The following is an 18,120-nucleotide window of genomic DNA, read 5'->3' as shown; positions in this document are numbered from 1 at the left end:
GAGGTCATTAAAGTGTGAGGCTGTTCTGCAGAACCCACATTCTGGAGGTCATTACTGTGAGGCTGTTCTGCAGAACCCACATTCTGGAGGTCATTACTGTGAGGCTGTTCTACAGAACCCACATTCTGGAGGTCATTACTGTGAGGCTGTTCTGCAGAACCCACATTCTGGAGGTCATTACTGTGAGGCTGTTCTGCAGAACCCACATTCTGGAGGTCATTACTGTGAGGCTGTTCTGCAGAACCCACATTCTTGAGGTCATTACTGTGAGGCTGTTCTGCAGAACCCACATTCTGGAGGTCATTACTGTGAGGCTGTTCTGCAGAACCCACATTCTGGAGGTTATTACTGTGAGGCTGTTCTGCAGAACCCACATTCTGGAGGTCATTACTGTGAGGCTGTTCTGCAGAACCCACATTCTGGAGGTCATTACTGTGAGGCTGTTCTGCAGAACCCACATTCTGGAGGTCATTACTGTGAGGCTGTTCTGCAGAACCCACATTCTGGAGGTCATTAAAGTGAGGCTGTTCTGCAGAACCCACATTCTGGAGGTCATTACTGTGAGGCTGTTCTGCAGAACCCACATTCTGGAGGTCATTACTGTGTGAGGCTGTTCTGCAGAACCCACATTCTGGAGGTCATTACTGTGAGGCTGTTCTGCAGAACCCACATTCTGGAGGTCATTAAAGTGTGAGGCTGTTCTGCAGAACCCACATTCTGGAGGTCATTAAAGTGTGAGGCTGTTCTGCAGAACCCACATTCTGGAGGTCATTACTGTGAGGCTGTTCTGCAGAACCCACATTCTGGAGGTCATTACTGTGAGGCTGTTCTGCAGAACCCACATTCTGGAGGTCATTAAAGTGTGAGGCTGTTCTGCAGAACCCACAATCTGGAGGTCATTAAAGTGTGAGGCTGTTCTGCAGAACCCACATTCTGGAGGTCATTAAAGTGTGAGGCTGTTCTGCAGAACCCACATTCTGGAGGTCATTACTGTGAGGCTGTTCTGCAGAACCCACATTCTGGAGGTCATTACTGTGAGGCTGTTCTGCAGAACCCACATTCTGGAGGTCATTAAAGTGTGAGGTTGTTCTGCAGAACCCAAATTCTGGAGGTCATTAAAGTGTGAGGCTGTTCTGCAGAACCCACATTCTGGAGGTCATTACTGTGAGGCTGTTCTGCAGAACCCACATTCTGGAGGTCATTACTGTGAGGCTGTTCTACAGAACCCACATTCTGGAGGTCATTACTGTGAGGCTGTTCTGCAGAACCCACATTCTGGAGGTCATTACTGTGAGGCTGTTCTGCAGAACCCACATTCTGGAGGTCACTAAAGTGTGAGGTTGTTCTGCAGAACCCACATTCTGGAGGTCATTAAAGTTTGAGGCTGTTCTGCAGAACCCACATTCTTGAGGTCATTACTGTGAGGCTGTTCTGCAGAACCCACATTCTTGAGGTCATTACTGTGAGGCTGTTCTGCAGAACCCACATTCTGGAGGTCATTACTGTGAGGCTGTTCTGCAGAACCCACATTCTGGAGGTCATTAAAGTGAGGCTGTTCTGCAGAACCCACATTCTGGAGGTCATTACTGTGAGGCTGTTCTGCAGAACCCACATTCTGGAGGTCATTACTGTGAGGCTGTTCTGCAGAACCCACATTCTGGAGGTCATTACTGTGAGGCTGTTCTGCAGAACCCACATTCTGGAGGTCATTACTGTGAGGCTGTTCTGCAGAACCCCAGTGGACTCTACCATTGTAAAGGCAGGTGAACTGCACTACCTTTGTGTTTTCCAGTGGACTCTACCATTGTAAAGGCAGGTGAACTGTACTACCTTTGTGTTTTCCAGTGGACTGTACCATTGTAAAGGCAGGTGAACTGTACTACCTTTGTGTTTTCCAGTCTCGTCGTGGGATGTTTCGAGCCACACAGCTTCGTGACCACCGTGTAACATGATAAAGTGCATTGTTCACCAGCACCTTATTCAGTCCATGCACGTCTAGCAGTTCAACTATTCTAATAAACATAGACAGACGCAACACCGGTTGTGCTTTTAACTAGAAATCAATGATGGAATGCATTTTATCTTGTTTGTTTAACTCTTTATTCTTGTTCTGTCTTTCATTCTACTCAAGTTTCGCTGTTGAGTCACTTTCCTCTCCTGAGTGCAGTGTGTGTGTGTGTGTGTGTGTGTGTGTGTGTGCGTGCGCACCTGTCGACAGCAGGCCCTTTATTACCCATACTGAACTGACAAGTCCTCTTTACAGACACAACAGGAGGGACGAGCCAGGTGCAGCGCTCCCCAACCCCCTCCATAGTGGGCCTCCTCCTTTCTTCCTTTTCTTTAGTGTCGAACTGGAGCAGCACGAGCAACGACATCAGATCATGGGTCTAAACATACGTGTTTGACAGGCAGGCGGTTCTGTAGGGACCGTTACTGGTCCGCTTGATCAATAAGGTTCTTCAACTAAAAATGCAGGCAATCACACGATAACCCCGCCCCCCCCCAGCTTTAATAACTGGTAACTTTGATAATTGATGGCAAATGAAAAGTCTGAACAGCACTCTGCACTCGAGCGGATCGTTGAGAATAGTTCCATATCGTTATTTCTACAAAGACTTCGTCTCGTTTTGTGTACGACTGAACTTGCTCTTCTTTTCTACTTATTCTCTAATAGTTTTCCTCGCCCCCTCCCCCGTTTCTTTTGTTCTCCATCGTGGGTGCGTAGTCGATGAGGAGAATGTGGGTTACGACTTAGATATTTATATAAACGGCAGATCAGTACATGTTGGCTCAGATATCAGCGCTGGGATCCGAACGCGGTCCTCGTGTCCGTCACATGGTTGAATGAAGACTCTTCCTGCTTCAGTCCATCCCCTGAAGGCGGGGCTTTGCCCCCGCCAATCTTAAAACCCTGTTAATCTGCATTGTGTGATGTCACTAATGAGACGTTCATGGAAATCAGACATAGCAATACCAAAATAAATGTAGCGTCTTCCTATCGGTGTGGAACTCCATCTGGAATGTAAATCCCCTACAATTGCTATTTGCTGAATGCAAAAGTGTAAAGTGATCCCTGCCTGTCCCGACCCACCTGTGAGGGTCGTGTTGTACCTCGTCCCTCTTACTCACGCCTGTTCTGGCTTTTGCTTCAGGACCTGCGGCTTACGGATTGGCTGTGGCCGCCCCAGACGCACCCGAGGCTGCTTCCCATCATCAGTACCAGCCCCCTCAGTCTCTGCTCCGCCAGAATTTTCTTGTTGGACTTTTGTGTGGATTTCATCGGGTTACGTCTCCCTTGTGTTGCCCGCAGCCATTTCGTCCATTCGGGGTCGTGTTATGGTTTGTTCGATACGCAGGTACGGACATGTACTGCAACAGCATCACACAACTACTTCAGGCTCCGCAGACTGTGGCTCTGTAGGTTGGGTGCCAACCTACAGACGTAGATGCGTTTACCTAAAAAAGCAACCATGAACTACCTTCACCTGTAGAAAAGACGTTCTGTGGTGCAGGTTTGACGTAAGGACAGGGCCGCATCTATAAACTAATGTATAATACACACAAGAGAACAATATTTTTGTTCTAGCAGCTGGGAGAACAGAATGAGTTGGAGTTAAAATACTGCCAGAGCTGTATGAATAAAATTATTTCCATGTATCAACATGCTTTATGTCCCTTGTGCGCAGTACTGATCATAACAGATTTGCACGAGTAGTTTGCATCAGCAGAGGGCGATCAATGCAGAGCTGCCTTTCAGCCTCTCAGCCTCTGAGCCAGAGACGAGAGCTCGACACTCATACTTATGGAAACCTTTAATAACTCGTTCAGGAACATCAGTCATGATCAAATAGAGACACGCGTACAGATTCATTAGAGCTCCCTGTCGAATATCAGGGAATAACTGACAATTTAAAACACTTAGATCTTACTGATCACATGATCACACATAAATGGAACAGTTCAGCTATGACCCAGCAAAGCACACGAGGGCCATTTTTATACCCAAAACAGTTCAAAACAGAGGTGGGTATGGGTTACCGGTCAGTTGGACCAAAAGTTCCGGATCAAAGATGGTCTTTGTCATGACACAAAGGGGCGGTCTCAGTCGGGATCAAACTGAACCCTGTTGCGGTTCATTACAGTGTAAAAAACTATTTTTATTGGATGGTTCAGGAACAATTCCTCACCTCCTCCCAGGTTTCAGTCCTGCAAGCAGAGCCAAAACCCAGACTCGAGAGGATAGGAGAGGCTCTAGCAGAAATATGCAAAGGTGAGCGACACCATCTAGAACAGTGGTAAGAGCCCACACTTTGATTTACTCACAACTAACTTGGTTTTTTGTAATCACTTTGACAACATTCTGTGCAACCAAGTGTAGGGAGATGTAACCCATGTAGATGAGGACAAGAGTCTGCCATAAAAAGCTCTTTAGTATACCGGTACTTGAAAAAAAATCACACTGTGAATCCAAAACTAACCGGATCAAACTCAACACCAGAATCTTGGTCCGGATTTTCAGATGTAGAAGCACCCCATCAGCAAAACCTGATTGTTTTAAATACTGCAAGCAATTAAACATTATGTCTCAGTAATTCACTGTCATACTAAAGCAGTGGTTCTCAAATGGCGGTGCGATGTCAGGGGGGGGGGCGCCTGTGACCACGGAGAAAATGCTTTTTTGCCTTACGAGATTAAAGTGTAATTGCACATCCACTCCAGTAGTTGGCAGTGGCGCCCTGATTGTCAGAGTGCGCGCAGGGAGGATTAGCAGAAGAAGAGCGGTTGTAAACGTGGAGAAATGAACGAAGAAAGACCTGCCTACCTCATTTCGCTAAAAGCACAATTATTTTTTCATTTTGGTTTTGTAGGTTAGAGTGTTTTATATTTTGTGCTCCTGAGTTAATGTTGCTGATCAATTTTAATTTATTATTATTTATTGATGTTATTTAATTTAATGTATTATTTAATTGTATAAATTGTAGTTTAAGGATCAAAATGTCAGGCAAATTGATGCACTTCAAATATTTTCTGTTGCAAACTAAAAAAATGGTAATAAAGTTATTCTTTGTTGTAAGTTGATCTATATTTCTTTCTTTTTCATATTTCTTTGTATGTTAATGATTCAAGAGTGTTTCTTTTGGGGGGGCGTGACAGAAAATAATTGAGAAGCACTGTACTAAGGTAATAAGTTTCCTTAAATCAATACTTCGTCAGTGACTTCTATAGAGAGGAGGCAGACACGTTGCACTCAGATCTAACTTAATGCTGGTGACTGGAGAGGGGCCAGTCTGCCTCCAGAGCACTGCCGAGGTGCCCTTGTGCAAGGCACCGTCCCCGCTAACGGCTCCAGGCGCCTTCACCCTGCTCCCTCTCCGTGTGCTAGGCCCCTTTGATGCACGTATTAGAGTGTGGCTGTTTCAAGGGGCCCGTCGTTCTAGGGTGAAAACGCGGTTTCATTGTGTGTGTCGGCATAAACTTAATAAACTTAATAAAAAGTATTTCATTTCATTTCATTTCATTTTCATTTCATTTCGTGAAGAGGCTGACCCCTGCTAAGTGAACGTTTTCCAGCTATGTCGAAAGGGTAAAATCCAATGTGGCGTCCGTACCGGGTGGCACCGGGTGGCACCGGGTGGCACCGGGTGGCACCAGCGGCCTTCCTCCCCGCCGCCCCTCACTGTTCCTGGTGTTCCTCTGGCTCCCGGAGGCCCTGACTGTGCAGAGTCTTTCCCGTCATCTCCATTATTGCCTGAACCTCTGGATCGGCATTCAGGATACTCCGTTTGCCATCCCTCTCGTCACCCTGAGAACCAGGAATCACACAGAGAGACATGATTTCAAATCTTTAGAAGGAACACAGCCATGGTTCAAATGAATTCTGTTGGGCTGATGAGGTTCTCTCATTGTGGAACAATTGATCCAGATGATTTCCTGCCTGATTTTGTCGTTTTTACATTTGAAGGGCCCAAAGGCAAACAATTAGAGGCCGTTATTCCTGACTGGATACCGTTTAAAAAAGCAATGATACTACTACGCCGGCGGCCTCTTTCATCCGACATCTCCTCCGGCTCTAGCTCTTTCATGTTACCTCCCACCACCCCAGCTAAATGTGTGGTGGCTCATCCAGAACTTCTGCAGAATGTATAAAGAATCGTTTCCTGGATGGTCATCAGCACACGTACCTCCTCTGGTTCTGGAGGTTTTCCAACTGCCCAGACTTCCATGGAGTCCATGGTGAAATGTTCATCTCCAGAGAGCTGGGGGCTGCCATAGGTGGTGCATTTGGGTCGTGCACAGCTGTGGCCGCAGCCAAATTCGCTGTCCAGCCACAGACCGAAGTAGCAGTGCTGACCGCCCATACCCTTAAAAACAACATTATCTTCAGACACATTGTTAATAAAAACATAGAATTCTAGCAGCATCATCAGCGTAACAAAGACAAACGGTGCATGCTGGGCCGCTTTAAATACACGTGTTCTATATAACACGGATCCCATGACACCAGTTTCTAGACACTGGCTGATCGATAGATTTTAATAAAGGTTTCTGAGCTATTATCCGAATGAACAAACCGGTTAGCCTGGCACAAAATGACAGTTCCCGGTTTGACTGTAGACAGGAACCTCCGCGTGGGAGCCCTCTGCCATCCTTTCTTCTATGCGTTTTGCAGTTTAAGCTTCTCCCCCTAATTTACAGGCTCCATAAGAAGTGCACCGGCTGAATTACGGGAGCAGCAGAGTTTAAAGTTGTGAACTAAAGTAGCGTGGCCCCCCCACCAGTCCGTTTGGCATGGTCTGCTGATTCTGGTTGAGGTACATAAAGTGTTGGTTGTATCCTGTTGCTGTATAAACCCTCAGCCTGGGGAACACAGTGAACAGGAAGCACCTGGAATCACCTGCACACACAAATACACACAAGTCAAGTGGCAAGCAACAGTATTCAAACAAGTAGTATTACTTCCTAAATGTGCCCATGTGTATTGTTCTTGATCTGGTCCACGGTACTGGTGATACCGATAGAAGACCAGTAAAAGCCTAAACTCCCTGCTAACGAATCTAATCAGCTGTTGATAAACCCGAGTTTTAAGTCCGACTCTTTTCTTGGAGGTCGTCGGCGCCTCTTCATCCTCCTCTTCTTCCTCCTCAGTTGGACTTTCCCATTAGCAAAGAAGCTCTCCAAAGACGTTTGTTTTTTAATTTAATTTTCACTAGTTCACGTCTGTTTTTAGTAACATTTCACGCATGAAAATTCACAGACGATTGTTACGTTGGTGAAAATCCAGTCGTTTTTCCAAAATAAAACACCTTTTAGACGCTAATAATCGATACAACAGAAATTGTATACATTAGTCATTCTTTCTGTGCGGGCCGGCAACAAATGCCTCACGGCCCGGTGGTTGGGGACCACTGCTTTAATGTACTATACTATATTACAAAGTTTTGAATTCAGGTGCATAATTATAAGTAATTATTCACTTAGTTGACTGACTCGAGTAAGTGAACGTTAGAATTAATGCAGCCGACAGCCTTCATCAAGTAGCACATTAGCCCAAACGTCTACGCGTCATCCAACATGCCGGTGGTCTTGGGTTCGACTCAACTCGCCCAGCACTCACCGTGGAACTGAGGTCTCACTTCCCAGCCGGGGGAGGCAAAGCCCCCAAAAATATGTCCCTTTGTGTCTTTGATGAGCAGCAGGGTGGGCCCCCGCTTCATCAGGCCGGCCACCATCCTGGTGAAGCTCTCCCCATGCAGCCGTGTAGAAAACACGAGCCTCCAGGGGGCGCTGTAGCTGTCTGGTAACTGAAGAGAACAGAGCCCAGCAAAACATCAGAATCACAATACACAATATACAATACCGACAACACGCGTGTGAATTGGTGATATACAATACCAACAACACGCGTGTAAATCGGTGATATACAATACCAACAACACGCGTGTGAATCGGTGATATACAATACCAACAACACGCGTGTAAATCGGTGATATACAATACCGACAACACGCGTGTGAATCGGTGATATACAATACCGACAACACGCGTGTAAATCGGTGATATACAATACCGACAACACGCGTGTAAATCGGTGATATACAATACCAACAAAACGCGTGTGAATCGGTGATATACAATACCAACAACACGCGTGTAAATCGGTGATATACAATACCAACAACACGCGTGTGAATCGGTGATATACAATACCAACAACACGCGTGTGAATCGGTGATATACAATACCGACAACACGCGTGTGAATCGGTGATATACAATACCGACAACACGCGTGTAAGTCGGTGATATACAATACCGACAACACGCGTGTATATCGGTGATATACAATACCAACAACACGCGTGTAAATCGGTGATATACAATACCAACAACACGCGTGTGAATCGGTGATATACAATACCAACAACACGCGTGTGAATCGGTGATATACAATACCAACAACACGCGTGTGAATCGGTGATATACAATACCAACAACACGCGTGTGAATCGGTGATATACAATACCAACAACACGCGTGTGAATCGGTGATATACAATACCAACAACACGCGTGTAAATCGGTGATATACAATACCAACAACACGCGTGTGAATCGGTGATATACAATACCAACAACACATGTGTGAATCGGTGATATACAATACCGACAACACGCGTGTGAATCGGTGATATACAATACCGACAACACGCGTGTAAATCGGTGATATACAATACCAACAACACGCGTGTAAATCGGTGATATACAATACCGACAACACGCGTGTAAATCGGTGATATACAATACCGACAACACGCGTGTGAATCGGTGATATACAATACCGACAACACGCGTGTGAATCGGTGATATACAATACCGACAACACACGTGTGAATCGGTGATATACAATACCGACAACACGCGTGTGAATCGGTGATATACAATACCAACAACACGCGTGTAAATCGGTGATATACAATACCAACAACACGCGTGTAAATCGGTGATATACAATACCGACAACACGTGTGTATATCGGTGATATACAATACCGACAACACGCGTGCGAATCGGTGATATACAATACCAACAACACACGTGTGAATCGGTGATATACAATACCAACAACACGCGTGTGAATCGGTGATATACAATACCAACAACACGCGTGTAAATCGGTGATATACAATACCAACAACACGCGTGTGAATCGGTGATATACAATACCGACAACACGCGTGTGAATCGGTGATATACAATACCAACAACACACGTGTGAATCGGTGATATACAATACCAACAACACGCGTGTAAATCGGTGATATACAATACCAACAACACGCGTGTAAATCGGTGATATACAATACCGACAACACGCGTGTATATCGGTGATATACAATACCGACAACACGCGTGTGAATCGGTGATATACAATACCAACAACACGCGTGTGAATCGGTGATATACAATACCAACAACACGCGTGTGAATCGGTGATATACAATACCAACAACACGCGTGTGAATCGGTGATATACAATACCGACAACACACGTGTGAATCGGTGATATACAATACCAACAACACACGTGTGAATCGGTGATATACAATACCAACAACACGCGTGTGAATCGGTGATATACAATACCAACAACACGCGTGTGAATCGGTGATATACAATACCAACAACACGCGTGTAAATCGGTGATATACAATACCAACAACACGCGTGTGAATCGGTGATATACAATACCAACAACACGCGTGTAAATCGGTGATATACAATACCAACAACACGCGTGTGAATCGGTGATATACAATACCAACAACACGCGTGTGAATCGGTGATATACAATACCAACAACACGCGTGTGAATCGGTGATATACAATACCAACAACACGCGTGTGAATCGGTGATATACAATACCAACAACACGCGTGTAAATCGGTGATATACAATACCAACAACACGCGTGTGAATCGGTGATATACAATACCAACAACACATGTGTGAATCGGTGATATACAATACCGACAACACGCGTGTGAATCGGTGATATACAATACCGACAACACGCGTGTAAATCGGTGATATACAATACCAACAACACGCGTGTAAATCGGTGATATACAATACCAACAACACGCGTGTAAATTGGTGATATACAATACCGACAACACGCGTGTGAATCGGTGATATACAATACCGACAACACGCGTGTGAATCGGTGATATACAATACCGACAACACACGTGTGAATCGGTGATATACAATACCGACAACACGCGTGTGAATCGGTGATATACAATACCGACAACACGCGTGTAAATCGGTGATATACAATACCAACAACACGCGTGTAAATCGGTGATATACAATACCGACAACACGTGTGTATATCGGTGATATACAATACCGACAACACGCGTGTGAATCGGTGATATACAATACCAACAACACGCGTGTGAATCGGTGATATACAATACCAACAACACGCGTGTGAATCGGTGATATACAATACCGACAACACGCGTGTAAATCGGTGATATACAATACCAACAACACGCGTGTGAATCGGTGATATACAATACCGACAACACGCGTGTGAATCGGTGATATACAATACCAACAACACACGTGTGAATCGGTGATATACAATACCGACAACACGCGTGTGAATCGGTGATATACAATACCAACAACACGCGTGTGAATCGGTGACATATAATACCAACAACACGTGTGTGTACCGTAAATATGAAGAGCAACGTCATTATTTTGGCCACATTTGTCAAAAACAACGCTTTTGAGGCCCGTTAGGGAAAAGCCTTCTACGAGAAAAGAAGGACAGAAACATCTCGGTTTTGTAAATGTTATCAGTCAAACCGGGTTTAGAATAGATCGCTGGGTAGATGTGGGACCCCCCAATGTGGGACGTGGGTCCTGACGTAAACTGCTTTCCGTCTGCACAGAAGCTGGGACGCACGTCTAACTCCGTTCCTCTGATGCACAGAACACACTTTGGTACGAATCTGTTTTGTCTCGTTAGAACATGTGACTGAACATTTGCATTCAACCTGTGGAGCCAGAAACATCAGTGTTGGAAGGTCCAACAGACACGTCAGCTCGTTCCAGGGAGTCTCCTTGCAGGGGGGCAGCAGGGTGGGGGCAGGCCGGCTGCCCAGAGTCAAATTCAGGCCCTCCACAACCAGGATCTCTAGGTACAACGACACCTGAGCGACCCTGAAGATCCAGTCCTCTAGACAGGAAGCATCACAATCTCCTTGATCTGAGGAGGAAACGGTACCATTAATGTCCTCACTATTAATATCAACGCGTTTAAAAACGGCACCATTAATGTCCTCACTATTAATATCAACGCGTTTAAAAACGGTACCATTAATGTCCTCACTATTAATATTAACGCGTTTAAAAACGGTACCATTAATGTCCTCACTATTAATATCAACGCGTTTAAAAACGGTACCATTAATGTCCTCACTATTAATATCAACGCGTTTAAAAACGGTACCATTAATGTCCTCACTATTAATATCAACGCGTTTAAAAACGGTACCATTAATGTCCTCACTATTAATATTAACGCGTTTAAAAACGGTACCATTAATGTCCTCACTATTAATATTAACGCGTTTAAAAACGGTACCATTAATGTCCTCACTATTAATATTAACGCGTTTAAAAACGGACAAATCAGCAGCTGACCTGAGGGTTTGATTTCAGAACACATCTGCTCCGCGAGAAGTTTGACACCTTGAGAGGAAACGCCCATTCTGTCTGGCTTCCAATCCTGCACACGCCCTCTATGGACCAGAATCTGAATTACAGCAGAAATCAGGTCCTGCAGGAACTAAAGGGAGAGGGGGCGATGTGAAAGAAGGACTTCTAACAAAAGACAAAGCCGCAGAGGAGAACGCTGACCCACAGGAGACACACTATTCCAGATTGTCCTCTCTTCTCACCTCTTCTACCTGTTCACGCGAGACAACCTTTGCTAGCTCAGTCCCGGTCTGAGACATGGCCAGGATGAGAGGAGCCCGCTCTCCTGCTGTTCCCCGCAGAGTGTCTGCTAGGAAGACGACTAATTGCTCTCGAGTTATTCCAGAGGCTGCAGGTGCTGCCGGTCCCGGGTCGGTACTGCACATGCCCCGATAAAGCCTCCTGAGCAGGGGGTCTGCTGCCAGGCTGCCCATTGAAGACTAGAAGGGAGGAAGGAGGAGGTGAACACCCCTGCAGCAGAGGACCCTCATCCAGCAAGGCTCCAAGACAGAGTCTCAAGCCAAGATCTCCTTCTGTACAGGCACGGCAGCCATCCTCACGCCAACCAACCAGCCACGAGTATTATGGTCTGTCAAAGGTAGTCACACCTGCAGATGCCGCAAGGTCAGACGCTTCCCCGCTGAAAGGCCCCCAGGAGCTGCGTGGAGCCTGTCGAAGACCCCCTCAACCAAAGGCCGGTCCTCGGGACGGAAGCGGGCCAGCCGCTCTTGCACCGCCACGCTCTCGGTGTTACCCATGATGCTTCACGGTCCGGCGCATCATCTGAGAGGATGCGGGATCGTTCAGAGATAACTGCGTACAGTCGTTCATGCATTGTGTTTGCTTCTGTGTCAACAACAGGAAGCGGCTTAAACAGGAAATGAGTCCACGCGCGTGCATGTAGCGTAACATCAACGCACGCTAATCCACCGTGTTCGATGACGAGGATCCTTCCATTCCTGCCTCATGGCGTCCCGCGGGTAGCTTGCGTTTACTTGAATGATTTAGCTAAATGCTAGCTAATGACGCACATCTAAACAACACTTGTAACACTTTTGCGTTTCCGTGAAATATTCAGAGTGAATATATGACTAAAGTATTCTCAACGCGAGGCTGCAAAGTGAAAACACGGAGTCCGATTACCTTTCACTGAAGAACTGCTGCTCTGAATCCCGCGGAGAGGCAGGAACTCACATCCAGCCTTACCAGGCCCGGTGGTCCGGCTACGAGGCCCGGTGGTCCGGCTACCAGGCCCGGTGGTCCGGCTACGAGGCCCGGTGGTCCGGCTACGAGGCCCGGTGGTCCGGCTACGAGGCCCGGTTATCCGGCTACGAGGCCCGGTGGTCCGGCTACGAGGCCCGGTGGTCCGGCTACGAGGCCCGGTGGTCCGGCTACCAGGCCCGGTGGTCCGGCTACGAGGCCCGGTGGTCCGGCTACGAGGCCCGGTGGTCCGGCTACGAGGCCCGGTGGTCCGGCTACCAGGCCCGGTGGTCCGGCTACCAGGCCCGGTGGTCCGGCTACCAGGCCCGGTTATCCGGCTACGAGGCCCGGTGGTCCGGCTACCAGGCCCGGTGGTCCGGCTACGAGGCCCGGTGGTCCGGCTACGAGGCCCGGTGGTCCGGCTACGAGGCCCGGTGGTCCGGCTACGAAGCCCGGTGGTCCGGCTACGAGGCCCGGTTATCCGGCTACGAGGCCCGGTGGTCCGGCTACGAGGCCCGGTGGTCCGGCTACGAGGCCCGGTGGTCCGGCTACGAGGCCCGGTTATCCGGCTACCAGGCCCGGTTATCCGGCTACGAGGCCCGGTGGTCCGGCTACCAGGCCCGGTTATCCGGCTACTAGCTTTTCGAACATGAAATAAATAGTTGCCGGCACTAAGACCACCACTGAATATTATTAAGCAACAGAAAACGGTTGTACTGAATGTTAGATCGACCAGCTTGAGGAACGGAAAAAGGGCAACGAAAACATAGGCGCAGCCTGGTGACGTCATAAGAAGGCGACGCCTCCTTAAAGGTACATATTGTAATTCGACTGTGATGATGATGAATATATTTATGAGAATGTTAGAGCACAAATAGACACACAGTAGCGTGTATTACAGTACAAGTACAGTCACACAGTAGCATGTATTACAATACAAGTACAGTACACAGTAGCATGTATTACAGTACAAGTACAGTCAAACAGTAGCATGTATTACAGTACAAGTACAGTCAAACAGTAGTATGTATTACAGTACAAGTACAGTACACAGTAGCATGTATTACAATACAAGTACAGTCACACAGTAGCATGTATTACAGTACAAGTACAGTCAAACAGTAGCATGTATTACAGTACAAGTACAGTCAAACAGTAGTATGTATTACAGTACAAGTACAGTCAGTCAGTAGCATGTATTACAGTACAAGTACAGTCAAACAGTAGTATGTATTACAGTACAAGTACAGTACACAGTAGCATGTATTACAATACAAGTACAGTCACACAGTAGCATGTATTACAGTACAAGTACAGTCACACAGTAGCATGTATTACAGTACAAGTACAGTACACAGTAGCATGTATTACAGTACAAGTACAGTCACACAGTAGCATGTATTACAGTACAAATAAAGTCACACAGTAGCATGTATTACAGTACAAGTACAGTCAAACATCCTGTCTAAGAGGAGCATTTCTAAAAAGCCCTTGCGGTCTTGTTTCCGTTGAAAGTCCTTCGTACATAAATCATTGATATTTAACAATACAAATAAAACTAAAACTAATATTAAATTCAAGATGTACTTTATTGTCATTATGCTAACATAATGAAATCGTGTGAAGGCCCACGGCTTAAGGCACACATTGGAACATAAATAAAAACCAAAATCTCTCTTAAAGCAACGATATACTGTATATACACAGAGAGAATGAGAATCAGCAAACAATAGTGCAAAACAGCAACAGCAGCACAGCGGGACAGGCTCAGAGCGTCCTCAGCGGGACAGGCTCAGAGCGTCCTCAGCGGGACAGGCTCAGAGCGTCCTCAGCGGGACAGGCTCAGAGCGTCCTCAGTAGGACAGGCTCAGAGCGTCCTCAGCGGGACAGGCTCAGAGCGTCCTCAGTAGGACAGGCTCAGAGCGTCCTCAGCGGGACAGGCTCAGAGCGTCCTCAGCGGGACAGGCTCAGAGCGTCCTCAGCGGGACAGGCTCAGAGCGTCCTCAGTAGGACAGGCTCAGAGCGTCCTCAGCGGGACAGGCTCAGAGCGTCCTCAGCGGGACAGGCTCAGAGCGTCCTCAGTAGGACAGGCTCAGAGCGTCCTCAGCGGGACAGGCTCAGAGCGTCCTCAGCGGGACAGGCTCAGAGCGTCCTCAGTAGGACAGGCTCAGAGCGTCCTCAGCGGGACAGGCTCAGAGCGTCCTCAGCGGGACAGGCTCAGAGCGTCCTCAGTAGGACAGGCTCAGAGCGTCCTCAGCGGGACAGGCTCAGAGCGTCCTCAGTAGGACAGGCTCAGAGCGTCCTCAGTAGGACAGGCTCAGAGCGTCCCCAGTGGGACAGGCACAGAGCGTCCATTCCGAGTCCCAGATCGCTACGAGGGAACGGCTGCTTTCACAGCTCGGGGGAAGAAGCTGTTCCTGAGCCTCCCTGATGGAAGCGGGACAAACAGTCTGTGGCCCGGGTGGGTGGGGTCTGTGGGCGGGACAAACAGTTTGTGGCCCGGGTGGGTGGGGTCTGTGGGCGGGACAAACAGTTTGTGGCCCGGGTGGGTGGGGTTTGTGGAGATGCGTCTGGCCCTCCTCTGGACTCTGGAGGTGTAAACAGAGTCCAAATCAGGCAGACGGTGACCCACAATCCCCTGAGCTGTCCTCACCACCCGGGATAGGTCCTTCCTGTCCTGCGCCGTGCAGCTGCCGTCCCACACGGTCGCACTGAGACACAGGATGGTCTCTATCGTGGCCCGGTAGAAGTCTTCAAGCAGCACAGAGGAGAGTCCAGCCCGCTTCAGTGTCCAGGAGAGGTCAGAGGAGATGTGGATGCCCAGGAATTTAATGTTCTCCACACGCTCCACTGCTTCCCCTCGTATGCACAGGGGGGCGTGTTCAGTCTTCCTGGACCTCCTGTAGTCCACTATGACCTCCTTGGTCTTGCTGGTGGTCAGAACAAGGCTGTTCCTCGAGCACCACAGCATCAGGTTCTGGACCTCCTCTCTGTAGTGGGTCTCATCGTTGTTGGAGATGTGACCCACCACAGTGGTGTCGTCAGCAAACTTCATAACCATGTTTGTGGAGTTGATGCAGAGCAGTCGTGGGTGAAGAGGGTGAAGAGAGCAGGGCTGAGAACGCAACCCTGGGGGGTCCCGGTGTTCAGGATCAAATTACTCAATTGATGCAAAATAACAATAAACTAAAAAGACACATAATATGTACAACGTAGGTGGACAAAAAGGGGTGGGGGGGTGGGGAGGGTGATTGATTCGGAGAGAGTCGTGATCTCCGTTTCTGCCCCCCTGAAAGGTGTTACAAATGGAAGTAGAGATACGACTGTTACTCTTGATAGTTACTTGGATAGTTTCACCCCCATTAACCTGCAGCAAATGAGTGCAGCCATTGCCTCATCTAAACCGTGCAATTGTCTCTTAGACCCGGTCCCAACTAAGCTACTTAAAGAAGTCTTCCCCTCAATCAGTATTGCTTTGCTAAATACGATTAATCTATCTTTACTTACAGGATCGGGGCGGCTCGGTGGCGCAGGGGTAAGCACTGTTGCCTCACAGCGAGATGGTCGCGGGTTCGTCTCCGACTTGTGGCCATTCTGTGGGGAGTTTGTTCTCCCCGTGTCTGCGTGGGTTCTCTCTGGGTTCTCCGGCTTCCTCCCACCAAAGACATGCAGCCTAGGCTGATTGGTGACACAAAATTGTCCGTAGGTGTGAGTGTGTGTGTGGCTGGTTGTCTGTCTCTGTGTTGCCCTGCGATGAACTGGCGGCTTGTCCAGGGTGTCCCCTGCCTCGCGCCCATTGACTGCTGGGATTGGCTCCGGCTTGGCCCGCGACCCGATAGCGGATCAAGCGACAATGAATGAATACTTACAGGCTATGTACCCAAGTCTTTTGAAACAGCAGTCATTAAACCGCTTCTCAAAAAACCAACATTAGATCCTGATGTCTCGGCTAACTATCGGCCAATTTCAAACCTTCCATTCCTGTCAAAGCTTCTAGAGAAAGCAGTTTCCAGTCAGCTGTGTGAATTCTGACAAGACAATCAGTTATTTGAGGTTTTTCAGTCGTGTTTCAGAGCTCATCATAGCACAGAGACAGCATTAGTTAAAGTCACCAATGACCTTTAATAGCGTCTGATAATGGACTTGTCTCTGTGCTTATTTTATTAGATCTCAGTGCAGCCTTTGACACAATAGATCATCAGATTCTGTTACAGAGGCTGGAACAGTCTGTTGGTGTTAGAGGATCTGCATTGAACTGGTTTAGATCATATTTATCTGATAGATTTCAGTTTGTACGTGTTCATGATAAAACTCCTACGTACACTGAAGTTAAATATGGAGTTCCACAGGGTTCAGTGCTTGGACCTATTTTGTTCACGCTATATATGCTTCCCTTAGGTAACATTATTAAGAAACACAGCATAAAGTTCCACTGCTATGCAGACGATACACAATTATACCTGTTCAGCCAGACAAAGTCGATCAGTCGGTTAGACTTCAGACGTGCCTTAAGGACATTAACTCCTGGATGACCGAGAACTTCCTGTTATTAAATCTAAATAAAACTGAGGTTCTGGTTCTTGGGCCAGAGCATCTCAGAAATGTTTGTTCTGGTGTTGTAGTTGAACTCGATGGCGTCTCAGTGTCCACCAGCACCACGTCCAAGAATCTGGGTGTAATCTTTGATCAGGACCTGTCCTTTCAGTCCCAGATAAAGCACGTTTCAAGGACCGCGTTCTTTCACCTTCGGAATATTTCAAAGGTCAGGCACCTACTAACCCGAAAAGATGCAGAACAAATAGTCCATGTTTTTGTGACTTCCAGACTGGACTACTGCAACTCCTTACTGTCCGGCTGCCCAAAAAGGTCTATTAAACATCTCCAGCTGATCCAGAATGCAGCAGCTCGTGTTCTGACGGGAACCAGACTGAGAGAACACATTTCCCCTGCTCTGGCGTCTCTGCATTGGCTTCCTGTTAGAGAACGGATTGAATATAAAATCCTTCTGCTCACTTTTAAAGCCCTCACTGGCCAGGCCCCTCCTTACCTTACAGAGATGATTATCCCGTATTGCCCCACTAGAACCCTGCGGTCCCAAAATGCTGGCCTGCTCGTGGTTCCAGACATTTCCAAGCGCAGACAG

The 18,120-nt window shown here is 47.5% G+C and overlaps 1 protein-coding gene across 1 annotated transcript; it reads right to left on the bottom strand.

The window, feature by feature from the left end:
• Positions 1-3,805: 3,805 nt before the first annotated feature.
• On the bottom strand, positions 3,806-12,535 carry meak7 (MTOR associated protein, eak-7 homolog). The gene is made up of 8 exons (XM_068741888.1): positions 12,386-12,535; positions 11,981-12,217; positions 11,724-11,868; positions 11,075-11,286; positions 7,616-7,802; positions 6,777-6,895; positions 6,183-6,362; positions 3,806-5,803 (listed from the first exon to the last, which is right to left on the bottom strand). The coding sequence occupies exons 1-8, from the start codon at positions 12,533-12,535 to the stop codon at positions 5,675-5,677; spliced, it is 1,359 nt and encodes a 452-aa protein (XP_068597989.1). The 3' UTR covers positions 3,806-5,674.
• Between the last annotated feature and the right edge of the window lie 5,585 nt (positions 12,536-18,120).

This window comes from Brachionichthys hirsutus, chromosome 1 (assembly GCF_040956055.1).
Source record: "Brachionichthys hirsutus isolate HB-005 chromosome 1, CSIRO-AGI_Bhir_v1, whole genome shotgun sequence".
Taxonomy (NCBI): domain Eukaryota; kingdom Metazoa; phylum Chordata; class Actinopteri; order Lophiiformes; family Brachionichthyidae; genus Brachionichthys; species Brachionichthys hirsutus.
This window is presented reverse-complemented; position numbering and strand designations above follow the sequence as displayed.